Below are 13,687 nucleotides of genomic sequence, written 5' to 3' on the forward strand. Positions count from 1 at the left end.
AAATAGCATATTCAATTTTATTTTATTTTACATTTATTTTTTGAAAGCCATCATGTTTCTTGTACTCAATCCATGTTTCCTTTATTTATGTAATAATATTTTTGTTGGACTCATAAACAAATTGAAACCTTCATAGTATATTCTCTGTGTTGTTTGCCTAAAGGCTCCTCCTAAAGAATCAATATCAGTTGTCTAAAACAATTATCAATATCAATTATTTAAAATGTATATTTTCAATTATATATATATATATATATATATATGTATATGAATCAGTGTCTGTGAACCCCAAAATGCTAAATTTGTCATTTAAAACAATTTACGTGTTCAGTCTTTATAATAACTACTTTTTGAATATATTTGATTTACCAATCAGATTACTATCAACTAAGTCTGAAACTGGGTTTTGATATCATTTGACCAAGTTAATGACAAACAAACAGTCTTAATCTTAATTATTTCCATGAAGAAGACTTCTGACATGAAGAATGGGCATTCCCTCAAAAGTAAAAAAGTCACGTCGAAGAGAACATCCATAGTGATGCGCCAGCCTTTTGCTTTTACCAGATCAAACAAGTTCCCAGGTCAAATCGAATTGGCTGTTCGGCATCGTCAAACCCAACAATGCCACCCAATCCCCCACGACCCACCGTCACCGTGGATCTCCATCATGCATCCAACGGCGCCACTACTACCATCCAATTCCCCTAGGATGAAGCCCGAACCCGCATCAAACATTCATCTTCATACAAACACGGATGTATGAAAGTAAACGAAGGGTAATATGAACGAATGAAGACTCTCTCTCTCCATTATTTTTTGGCTCGTGGGTTTTCTGGACTGGTAATGACGCCATAGGGCCTTCTGTATGACGAACAGAGGGAGGATGTCATCCACAACCATCCAGTAACTAGGATGAATTGTTCATTAATTCATTCGTCTGGGGAGGGGAGCGTGGAGGTGAAGTGAAGGAGCAGGGCAAGGAAGGGGAAGCTGGGGGGGAAGGAATGAAAGAACCTTCTCGAGGCACCTCAGGCTTCCACCCGCTCCTCCTCGTCGTCTTCCCCTGCTTTTGCAAAGGAAGAGAAAGCTGCTGCTGCCTCTACATCACCGCCTACCGCAGAGGAGGAGGCTCCCTCCACTCTACATCCCCGCCTCACCCTTCCAATTCTCCACCGTGTCCCACCGATCTCTTGCCCCGCTCATGAACTCGATCCGGGAGGATACATGACTGTTGCTACCCGACCTTGATTTGGGAGAAATCTACATTTGAATCAGTTGTGTCTGTGAGAGGGAGAACAAGCGAGAGTAGGAAAGCGAGTTTGTGATTTTGGCCATGGCGACTCCCGCGGCCGCGCATCCCGGGGAACCCTCGGACCCGTAACGCTCGTTCTCTATCTGTTCTGGTGTTGCTGTGTTCGTTGATGGGGGTGTTCTTTTGCTGTAGATAGGTTTGTCGTTGAGTGGACATGTGCTTGTGATTTCGAATGCTTGGGCTGAAATCGGGACTGAGAGCTGATGCGGTGTGATGTGCAATTGAGTCTTTGCCGGCTCTTTGCCGAGTTGAGTTAAGTCTGGTTGGTTTCAGTGGCATGGTTTGGGAAAATTGGGATGCGTGTGAAATCAGCTAGGGTTCCTGCCCGATTCGTTGTGTGTTTATGTATTTTTTCTTCGTGACAATGTGGTTGTTACTGTTTTGTAGATTATTGAGCTCTCGCATGTCTTCTAATTTGAATTCTTATTTTGTTCCTACAACAGGCTTGGGATAGTGTCTTTGAGAGTGAAATATCGGTGTCTGTTCTTGCATTTTGGAGTACGAGCTTTCTGCCGATTGTAGTATAATTAGTGCATCAAGTGCTGTCTTGGCTTACCATTGGTCGAAATGTATTGTGGGTCTGGATGTGACAGTGTTTTCTCCTTGGTCGTGGGTTTTTCGTTCGTGTCCTCGGGTTTTTGGATGTAAATTATGTGTGGCCTCGTGGTCTTCTGCGTAATCTGGGTCGGATTTGGCATACAATTTAAAGCCCATGAAGGTTTCGTCATGCTTGAAAGGTCTGTCATCTGATGAAGTACAAGTTTGTTCTTGTAGACTTACTTCATTGAGGTTTTGACAGGTTTTCAGTTGATCGTTTCGGAGTGCGTATTGTTACTCACCGTCTCTCTTTGTACTTCTGATGCAGCAAGCCATCTTCAAAAAAGGATTTTTCTACTGCTATCTTGGAGCGCAAGAAGGCTCCTAATCGTTTGATTGTTGACGAAGCTGTGAACGATGATAACTCTGTGGTAGCATTAAACATGGAGACCATGGAAAAGCTGCAGCTTTTTCGTGGAGACACTGTGCTGATTAAGGTTCGTCTTATCATCCTAACATGGTTATCTAGAGGAGTCCTGCGTTATGTGTTTTTGGTAGTGGCTCTTTAGTGCGTAACTCCTAGACCTTACTTTGGTGATGTCCAACTGCTTTGTATTAACTCTTTGAGAGGGTATAGTTGTTCTCAACATTTAATTCTACATATCTTATTTTCCTTGCAGGGCAAGAAACGCAAGGACACTGTGTGTATTGTGTTAGCTGATGACACTTGTGATGAACCTAAGATACGGATGAACAAGGTGGTGAGAGCCAATCTTCGGGTTCGCCTAGGAGATGTGGTGTCAGTTCACCAATGTGCAGACGTGAAATATGGAAAACGTATCCATGTCCTTCCATTTGATGATTCAATTGAAGGAGTTACTGGAAACCTTTTCGACGCTTACTTGAAGCGTAAGTTTTTTCACTTCCGTTTTAATGTTGGATCTTTTTGTGTGTACAGGCGCGCATTTCACAGTTTTTGCATATGTCTAGACGGTTCATGAATAAGATATTAGGTGCGAAGGAATGAAATTTGTTTTAGGAGTTCATGTGCTCACCGAACACGTGCGTTTGGGTGCAGCATACTTCCTGGAAGCTTACAGGCCAGTTCGCAAAGGTGATTTATTCCTGGTGCGGGGAGGTATGAGGAGCGTGGAGTTTAAAGTTGTAGAAACAGACCCTGCAGAATATTGCATTGTTGCGCCCGATACTGAAATCTTTTGCGAGGGCGAGCCTTTGAGGTCAGTTATTATTTGTTTATCTCCAAATTGGTAAAGATGTTAAGGTGAAAATGCTGAATATTATCGAAGGACTACTTCGAAGATGTCAGTATTTTAGTAAATAGCTCAGTCAATTTTGCGTGGGTCATGAAAATGTGTTGCTGTTGAGATTTTCTCGTGACTCATTTTGTCGTCTTTCCTGAGCACAGGCGCGAGGACGAGGAAAGATTAGATGAAGTTGGTTATGATGATGTGGGTGGAGTTCGCAAGCAGATGGCGCAGATCCGCGAGCTCGTAGAGTTGCCTCTACGACATCCTCAACTCTTTAAGTCCATTGGTGTAAAGCCTCCCAAGGGTATTTTGTTGTTTGGTCCTCCTGGTTCAGGAAAGACATTGATCGCTAGGGCGGTAGCCAACGAAACCGGAGCTTTCTTTTTCCTTATTAACGGTCCTGAGATCATGTCAAAGTTAGCTGGTGAGAGCGAGAGTAATTTGAGAAAAGCTTTTGAGGAGGCAGAGAAAAATGCGCCGTCCATCATTTTCATTGATGAAATCGACTCTATTGCACCGAAGAGGTTTTTAAGACTTGGCTCTCTCTTTTCAAAACATCATGAATTCTAAAGATAGCATTGCAGTTCTTTGTATCGGGAAATAGGTGAACAATATTTTTGTGAATGTGACACGCTGATGGTTTGTTTCAGTTCATGTGCCATTTGGTCTTCCTTTACAGACAAGACGATGGAGCATTTGGTATATAATTCATTATTGTGCTCTGATTTACAGGGAAAAGACTCAAGGCGAGGTGGAAAGGCGAATTGTGTCCCAGTTGTTGACACTTATGGATGGCTTAAAGTCACGTGCCCATGTCATTGTCATGGGAGCTACCAACCGTCCGAACAGTATTGACCCCGCTCTACGTCGTTTTGGACGGTTTGATCGTGAGATCGATATCGGTGTTCCAGACGAAGTTGGCCGACTAGAGGTAGTTCGTATCCATACGAAGAACATGAAGCTGGCCGAGGATGTAAGTTGTACTCTTAAAGCCATTTTTCAGTTATTCTTATGATGGTTTTGTTTAAATAGTATCTGGATTGATTCCAGTCTTGTTTTATTTCTCGGTGTGTTGTTCGTATTTTTCATGCAGTAAATAATCGCTCATATCTTCCTTTGTTGGAATGTAGGTCAACCTGGAGAGGATTGCTCATGACACTCATGGGTTTGTTGGAGCTGATTTAGCTGCACTATGTACAGAAGCAGCACTACAATGTATTCGTGAGAAGATGGATGTGATAGACTTGGAAGATGAAACAATTGATGCTGAAGTGCTTAATTCTATGGCTGTAACTAATGAGCATTTTCAGACTGCTCTTGGCATCAGTAACCCCTCTGCACTTCGGGAAACCGTGGTGGAGGTGCCCAATACCACCTGGGAAGACATTGGAGGTCTGGAGAATGTTAAGCGGGAGCTACAAGAGGTACTTAAACTGTGTTACTTCCTATTGAGGATTGTGTATTTTCATGTGCTTTGCAGAAAAGTGTGTGTTGATCTTAGTCAGGGCATCTGAATATTCATTTTGTGGGGAAAAACTAGCTATAAAGGGAAGCTCGGCCCTTCAAAGTTTCGTACCTTTTCTTCACGTTTCTGTTGCTGCTTGTTTTTATGTTATTATTCACTGTATCTGCTATGTTTTGTCCACCAGCTTTGACTCATGTCTTTGGTTTGCATTGGTTTGGCAGACTGTGCAATATCCAGTGGAGCATCCTGAGAAGTTTGAGAAATTTGGAATGTCACCATCAAAGGGAGTGTTGTTTTATGGTCCACCTGGATGTGGAAAGACGCTTCTTGCCAAGGCAATTGCGAACGAGTGCCAAGCTAATTTTATCAGTGTGAAGGGACCAGAGTTGTTGACCATGTGGTTTGGTGAGAGTGAAGCAAACGTGCGCGATGTGTTTGATAAGGCTCGCCAGTCAGCTCCTTGTGTCCTTTTCTTTGATGAGCTGGACTCGATCGCAAATCAGGTTTATTGCACTCTTTTTAGAGAACTATGACATCTTGCTTCATGTTACAACCATTTGATCATGTAGTTAGGTTCTGTTTTCTTAGTTCAGTAAACATTTGGGCATTTCTTTCGGGAAATTTACATGCTACGCTTTTGACTGTCTCTTCTCAAATATGTAAATATTTACCATATTATGGATACTGACGTTGTGTCTTCTGTGATGGCTTGTACAGCGTGGCAGTAGTCAAGGGGATGCCGGTGGTGCAGCTGATCGTGTCTTGAATCAGTTGCTCACAGAGATGGATGGTATGAATGCTAAAAAAACGGTATTCATTATTGGTGCGACGAACAGACCTGATATTATTGATTCCGCTCTTCTCCGACCTGGACGTTTGGATCAACTTATTTATATTCCACTACCAGATGAAGCTTCTCGTTTGAGAATCTTCCAGGCCGCTTTGAGAAAGTCGCCTATAGCGAAAGAAGTGGATTTGCAGGCTTTGGCGAAGTTTACACAAGGTTTTAGCGGTGCAGATATAACTGAAATTTGCCAGCGTGCCTCCAAGTACGCTATTCGTGAGGACATTGAGAAGGTTAGTGACTTCTATTCTCCTGTGGGGTTTTGTGTAGAATAGCTGGTTGTTATGCGTTTTAGATCATGGGTCTCAACTTAGACTTGTGGCAACTGCAACCAATATCACTGATCATGGTCATTGTTTAGAGCAGTTTGATATTCCTCAGTTGCAATTTGAGTGTCTCTTCAGATAGTTTGTGATTCTTGTCGTGAGGAGTCTAACGCCTGCCCTCTGAGGTTTTTTGCAGGACATTGAAAGGGAGAAGAGAAGGGCTGAGAATCCTGAAGCCATGGAAGAAGACGAGGTGGAAGAAGTTGCACAAATCAAAGCTCGTCATTTCGAGGAAGCCATGAAGTTTGCTCGCCGCAGTGTGAGCGATGCTGACATTCGCAAATATCAAGCATTTGCCCAGACTCTTCAGCAATCACGTGGGTTTGGGTCGGAGTTTCGATTCGCAGATCGCCCTGCCGCTGCCACTGGAGCACCCTATGCCGCAGAAACCACTCCGGCATTTGGTGGTGCTGCAGATGACGATGATTTGTATAACTAGAACTGTGAATGTTTCAGTGACGGGCTGTAGGCCCTTGGTACACATTTGTACACAGCTTCTTCTCTTCATTCAAGTACTTGAATGAGAAAATTTTATTCACCTTAGTTGGGTGTTGAAGTTTTTTCGCCAATTATTTTGGGCGGTGCTGACTTCTAATCGATGGACTCGTTTAAGAGATTTTTAAGCCGAGTTCTCCTCCTAAATTACTGTGGATGGAAGTTGGCTTCCACGTTGGTGATGCTAGTTACAGCAGTTGCTGCAACAGATTTCGTCGTCTGTTCAATCTGCTCGTTACTATCTGCAGTTCATCTCCTGGTCAACGTGTTTGGTGAGGTGGAAGTGTTGACAGTAATCACTGGGCTGTTGGACTGCCCTAAGTTTTAATTTCAAGCCATTCCAACCATTCATAATCAAGAGTTAAAAATTGAACGACGCAACAAGCCTCTCCTCCTCTCCCTTGAAGGTTGATAACGAGAATGGAATATTCTGTGGTCTTGTGGGCTTCATGGTGTGTTTTTATGTCGCAATATAGAAAGAAGACAAGGTTCTCTATCATAGCGTGCTTATTTGATTCTCTTTGAACTGGGACGATCACTAATCTACAAAAGGGGGTATAATTTGTTTTCATAAAAAGCTTGCGGAGAGTCTATAATCTAGACCCATACCTAATGATACAGCAAGTCCTTATCCTTTCTACAATTTAAGGTGTCTCTTGACATGTAGGGTAAGCTTACCCAGATCTTTGGTTTAACTCATCTGGTCATTAGTTACATCAAAGGTGTGGTCATCTGGTCAATTCTGCCTTGTCGTCAGATTGAGCACCATGAATAATTTGCAGCATTCTTTCTGTTTAGCAACATCACTTATTGACGTAGGTGGTGCTGGAGGCCGTATTTGCAAGCAATGGTTGTGGTTCGGTACATCTCAGCTACGACGTTGTTGTAATCTCAGGTGGCTACCACGGCTTCGATAATTACCTGGTCCGTTATCGTAGCTTCAAGAGTTAAGTATGGTTGACGATCATAGTGAAGCACCACGTCGATGCTATGGATGCGTTTCCGACCTAGAGGCCTTGTCTTCATTGATCAGTGTTTCGTGATGACTTGAGTCTCCTCGATGGACTCCACTTCAGCATTGAGGAGGATGCATTTAAGAACACACAGAATACTGTGTGTGTGTGTATGTTTGTGTGTGTATATATATATATATATATCCATTTTATCAGGTTTACTGTTGGAAAATTGTTTCAAACATGCCATGCTTCAATCTACAAGTTGTTTGATTGCCTTCCTCACTAGAATAGTATTCAAATTATTGTGTTGTCTACATTAAAACTATTTTCTGAACCTATGAAGCATTAAATATTAGAGTTTAACACATCCTACAATTTTTGTGTGCACCACCTTCGCTCTTCTCATTGCCATCGGCACATTCAAAGACTTCTGAGATGCAAATCCACATTTTGAAGTTCACTGGTCTACAGCATGGATCATGGGGCTTTAACACATGCTACATTTATTTCAGAGCAGCCTTATTGATCTAAAGATACTTTGAGCCTGGTAGAACTTTCAGGAATCAATAAAAAAGTGGAAGCATTGAAGGCAAAAGTCTTGCATAAATTAGCTTTTTGTCCCTTGAATTCCACTGATGATTGCCTCACAAATTCTTCATGTGCAATGCCACTGTGCAACAAAATGTCCAGCTTTCCACAAGTGCACTCAAAAATCTGAACTAATGAATAATATCACACCAAGCCAGGGGCTATATGCAAGGTAGGGAACGTGCAACCAAGTTGTATAATATATTATTAGAGGTCCTCATGTTTTGCATTTTTCCCTAGTACAGTGCAAATAGGTACCAAACAAAAGTCACATCCATCAACTATAACAGATATACTTTGATGGTAAGTAAAAGAAATAAAAAGAAAAGAGATACATGCATACAAATGAGATTCAAGGATTTATAGTATAAATGCAAAGCAAGACAATTTGTTATCTTTAAAAGTATTCTAAATATTTTTAGGGAATAGTTAGGTGGACACCCCTATTTTACTGCATGAACACCTCCCGTGCCACACATTGATTTAATGAACAAATAAAACAAATGATCATAATTTAAAATTGTGCTTGAAGACTCTTGTATCATGTTTTTTACTTGAATTTTATTATAAACAAAGCCGACTTTTTTTTATGATTATTTTTTATTTTTTATTTATATTTATATTTTTGTTTTTATAAAACTTATGATCCATTACATGTGTATGGGTTTCAACAAAGTTGATTTTGTTTATACTGAAATTCAAGTAACAAATATAACACAAGAGTCTTCAAACTTAGTTCCAAATAATGATCATTTATTTTATATGTTCATTAAATTGATGTGTGGCACATGGGATATCCATGCAATAAAAGAAAGGTGTCCACCTAGCAATTCCCTATTTTTATGTACATTATTATAAAATGTCTCACATCTACAGAAGAAGTTTATTTTCCAAAAAAATATTTCCTACTTGATTTGAGAAACTTTCTTTGTTTAAGATTATATTAATAACTCTAAAAATAAAAGAATACTTAACTGAATACTCATAATGTAAAACAAATATATATATATATATATATATAACTATATACATATATATATATATATATTTAAATTACTTATAGAAATTTGAGTAGATAACGTACTATGTTTCTTAGTGCATATATTCTTAATATCTAAAAAATATAAGTAAAATTTTATTAAGGTGTAAATAAAAAAAATAAGATAAAATAATCCAAAGGAACTACTTAATAAATTATTAAACAAGTACCTTTACAAATATTTTTTAAGTAAATTTATTTAAAATAATGTACATAAAATAAAGTACCTTTACAAATATTATTAAGTAAATTTATTTATTTATTTATTTTAACAACAAGATTATATTTTTTAGGATAATCTTAATAAAATTAACTCTTTAGATAAGAATAATATAGAATGATTCAATTGCATTTATCCTAGGTATAATAGGTATTTAATAAACAGCAAATACAAGGACAATTTAAATCATTCTAGATCTTCCTAAAATCTTATAGTTGTCTATAATATATATATATTTTTTAAATCTTAAAATATACCTAAATCTTTTAAGATTAGTTATAATTATTTAATTAAAAAAAAAATCTATATTCTTTCAAACATTTCTGAAGCCATCTAAGATCCTCTTTGATTTTGTGTAAGTTTTAATAAACTATTTTATTTTTTATTTTATTTTATTATCCCTAGAATAATTTATAGCTCATAGAATCTCCTTATGAAGTAAAATAAATCCCCACTAATTGAGAGTCTATTCTAATTCATAATAATTTTAATTATTTAAATTCTCTAACAAGTTCCTATTACTTGTTTGCTTAAGTATCCAATAATTCCAATAAAAGCACCAATTGTGATTGACACAAATCCTTCTAATAAGTAATCTATTCTAATTCACCATTATTAATTAGCTTACAATTTAATTGCTTAAGTTATCTTCTACTTTGTCTTAGTTCTCTCAAGTAGTAAAAAACCACTCTTGTATACCACAAAAAAACAATACAAAGCATTCAAATAGCTCAACAAAGAACACACTTGAAAGATAATTTTTTAAATGTTTTAATTAAATTCTATATAATTTTTAATTTTTAATTAATTAATTTATTTTAAAATTTATCTAGTATTAAATATCATCCCAAAAATTCAAAATTCGTCCAAGCAGTTCTCATCCGTGAATGAATTTTCATCTAATTTTAATCAATATTTATCTATAATTTTCATCCAATTGATTGAAGTTTATCTTTGATTAAGTTCATCCAACATCCAATATGGTTCATCAGAACTCTAACCTAAATGCATCCTAACCTTGTTTCGTCTAGCTTCCAATTATCCAATCCAAACGTCTCGCTTTTACATGAAGATGGTTTCTTTTGATTCTTTTAATTCTTTTGCTTTGGACATGTGTTGTTCCGATGCTCTAGATGCTCCCTTCTCTTCCCTTGATCATTTTCTTGTTTGCCAACGTTAATCCAACTCATCCAATCCCTCTGATAGGAATGGCTTAACTAGACCGTTGAATCATAATCAACCACTCCAAATGGAAGCAAGTTCTGTAATCATGAATCTGGGAAAAGCTTGCCTTTGGCTACAATTTAGCCAAAACCCGCGTGATTCTATCTCTTCTCACTATGCCCAGAGGGCGTCAGATCTGTAAGCACAACTTCAAATCCCAAGCAAAAATCCTTCACAAGACATATATACGGAATGCAAAAGCTGCGGCTCCTATATCCTAATCATGAACTACAATTTGGTAAAACCCAAATCAAAATCAGTTGCCGAGAAATTGTCTGAGGGTGACAATTTTTCTACGCAAAGTTGTATGGTTCTGCACTTACAGAATCTAAGGATACAAATGTCGATGCTGACGGGGAAGCAAACAAGGAAATCCTAGTAGAACGTCAAGCTATGGCACTTGATTGTGGGCCTATGACTTTGTTACTTGCTTGCTTCTTAATCTTTGTCGTAGTAGCCTTCACAGATGTTGCAATTGCACTCAAAGATGACCCAATTGTTGGGCTAGCTCTTACAATGGCTGCCTGATGTGACACTGGTCGTTAACACAATTGCTGCATGTTTCAGGCCGCGGTGATTGCATATTCTTTGACTAAATCAACTACACTCCAACGCCGCCAATTGACCTCGTTGCAAGTCCACAGCCTTTGGTGAACCAACTAAATCAATGCTGCTCAATAGGTGTTCTTCCAAGTCCTCCAACCTTTGCATAAGAAATAATCCAGGAGAACCACGAGGGATCGCCACAATACTGCAGCCCAACCACCCTTGTGGAGTCTTCGAAACACAAAATCGAGGAGGGGAAAACAGGAAGATAACCCAAAACAGGTTGGAGAATAGTGGCAATGCCACCTTCAACCCCAACGCCACTATGCAACCCGGCTCACCAAGCCTCTGAACGTGACACCTCAACATCAGAATTCGCAAAGTGCAAGGAACAACTCTTACAGTCGGAGTGCTCGGAGCTCCTGTAACACACGCCTCTGCAACACACCTAAAAGGGAAGAGTTCAGAAGAAGGTAAAAATAATATTGTAGGATCGTTGTTGCCGCTACCTCAGGGAATACCAACCACTTGCTGCACTGCAGCAAAGGAACAAGTTCTAGATCTTGAGCCTTCGCAACGCCAGCACCCTTGTAGTCGCCCTCCATCAGCAACACGATCGCCTCGAGCCCTTCTCAAAAATGCCTTCGCACGAACAATTGCAGATACAACTTTCGCTGCAATGGATTTAATAGAGCTTCCGCAAGCTCACTCCTAGCGCCGCTGCAACCGCCTGGCTCACCGAGCCTCTGAACAATACAATCCTACTGGAATTTGCGAAGCGCAAAAAAATGCTCTTCCAATTTAGAGCGCCGAAACGCCCTCAAAAACCAAACAAAAAAACAAGACAACAGGAAAAATGCTGCACCGCAACACTCCCACAATACGAAGGAGAATGCAAAATATTTTTTGGAGTGCCCGAACTCATGAACCGTGAAGAGAGAAGAAAACCACAGACAAGAGAGAGAGGACTCGGGGCTCGGATCCCTTTCAGAGAGGCTGCCAGAATTCGGAGGTAGCCTCCAAGCCATCCTTTCCTTCTGTTTTTTCTTTTCCCCTTTTCTTTTTTGATATTTTCTTTCCCTCTCTACTTTTCTTTCTATTATTACTTTTTCCTCCCTACTAGTTGCCTACCTTCTTTTTTTCTATTTCCTTCTATTTTTTGAATTGACCACTTTGAATTTACACTATGCTCCTAATCCAATTAATTCTAATGGAATAAATCTACTATAAAAGACATTATAAATCTATATTGGCTAAATTAAATAGCAATTAATTAATTTAAAATTCTTTCTCAAAGAATTTTGTAAAAGACCTATTTTAGCCACTACATCCTATTAATTGCTATTTATCTCCAATTCTTACATCAATTCCTTAACTATTGACTTTAGGCATCATAAGTGTCCTTTTTGTATTAATACAAATTGTGAGTCAATTGTGTTCTTCAAGAAACTTCTATAAGCAATAAACTTCTACAAAGGGCAATTTAGTCTTGTTAATATAAAATTTAATACAATCAAAGTGTTATTTTATTACTACTTTAGTATTTGTCCTTATTCTAATCTAATACTTTTATTCTCTTGTAGTCCATGATTTTTTTAGTTGCTTGTGTTATGTCCTTGTAAGATTTCATATTTTTATCAAAGATTATATATATATATATATATATATATATATATGTGTGTGTGTGTGTGTGTGTGTGTAATTTTATTTATCTAATATTAGTATTTTATCTTAAATTTTTAAAATTTTCTATCTTTTTGTAAATTATAAATTATTTATGATAAAATATAGATTTTTTTTTCAAATAAAAAACAAATGGTTGCAGATATAAATTTTTTTAAATGTATGACAACTTTCTATGCTTCAATATCAATATTAAAATTTTAATTGAGATAAAAATATTATTATCAAATTTTGATCAAATCCCAAAGAAGATAAAATACATTTACATTTTATAATGCCAAAATATCAGTTCTTTATTAGAACCATACTATATAATATGATTTAATATATTCAAATATATAATTAGCTTATTTTTTGTTGCATTATTTTATTTTATTCTATAGTAGAAATACAAAATTTAATTTCATAATTTTTATTAATTAATCATAACCGTACTTAAAATTATACTTACTACTAAATATTTTTAAAGTATTTATTTGATATGAAACCACTGTATCTACATGATATTTTTGTTGTCTTTTGTAATTACTTTAATTATCTTTCTAAAGAAAAATAATAGATCTTTGCACATATGTTTAAATTATTGAAATTTTAATAAATTGACCATCAAGAATCAATAACCTTTGTCTTTGATATTGAGGCTTCTTAATCAATTAAATAAATCTAACATCTATATTAAGATACATCTACAAAAAACTTATAAGTTGATAAATATTGAAGAAGAGGAATATGAATAACATATTTACCTCCTACTACAAAAACTTAGAGATGTAAGATTGTACACTAAGATGGAGAAATGTGTATTTCACCCAACTTAAGTAGAATTTTTAGAACATGTTCATAAAACTTCTTGCTATTATGAATTTATTCTTAGAATAATACCATTACATCAAAGATGTTTCTTATCTAATCAAGTTTGTTATTGATAAGTATTTTTGTTGTCTTAAGTATTTTATATTAATACATGTCTTAAATTGTTGTCAAGCTCATTAGACCATGTTTTTATTTCATTTTGTATTTAATATTACAAATTGTTCTAAAAATAAAATAAGAATTTTTAAATGGTTTCACTAGAGCTCTTCACACGAGCTCTGAGCGCTTCGGAACATTGTTTTCTTGTCTCTTTCACATTGACGAAGAGTTACGGTGCAGCACTTCTGGGTCTCTCATTTTATTGTCGA

At 37.2% G+C, this 13,687-nt stretch overlaps 1 protein-coding gene across 1 annotated transcript; it reads left to right on the top strand.

Moving 5' to 3' along the window:
- Positions 1-1,125: 1,125 nt before the first annotated feature.
- LOC112279895 (cell division control protein 48 homolog A) lies at positions 1,126-6,397 on the top strand. The gene is made up of 10 exons (XM_024514631.3): positions 1,126-1,380; positions 2,181-2,349; positions 2,533-2,761; positions 2,931-3,090; positions 3,279-3,644; positions 3,853-4,093; positions 4,251-4,544; positions 4,807-5,088; positions 5,303-5,662; positions 5,892-6,397. Exons 1-10 carry the CDS (start codon positions 1,337-1,339, stop codon positions 6,192-6,194), a joined length of 2,448 nt encoding a protein of 815 aa, XP_024370399.1. The 5' UTR covers positions 1,126-1,336; the 3' UTR covers positions 6,195-6,397.
- The last annotated feature ends 7,290 nt before the right edge of the window (positions 6,398-13,687 follow it).

The sequence above is a fragment of the Physcomitrium patens genome, chromosome 3, assembly GCF_059467195.1.
Source record: "Physcomitrium patens ecotype Gransden chromosome 3, ASM5946719v1, whole genome shotgun sequence".
NCBI lineage: Eukaryota > Viridiplantae > Streptophyta > Bryopsida > Funariales > Funariaceae > Physcomitrium > Physcomitrium patens.

What these genes read in the sequence shown, in the direction of transcription:
- LOC112279895 (XM_024514631.3), top strand. Translation starts at nt 1,337, where the DNA reads ATGGCGACTCCCGCGGCCGCGCATCCCGGGGAACCCTCGGACCC. An exon ending in GAGACACTGTGCTGATTAAG is followed by an intron (nt 2,350 to 2,532) that starts GTTCGTCTTATC and finishes TTTTCCTTGCAG; the next exon opens with GGCAAGAAACGCAAGGACAC. An exon ending in TTCGTGAGGACATTGAGAAG is followed by an intron (nt 5,663 to 5,891) that starts GTTAGTGACTTC and finishes GGTTTTTTGCAG; the next exon opens with GACATTGAAAGGGAGAAGAG.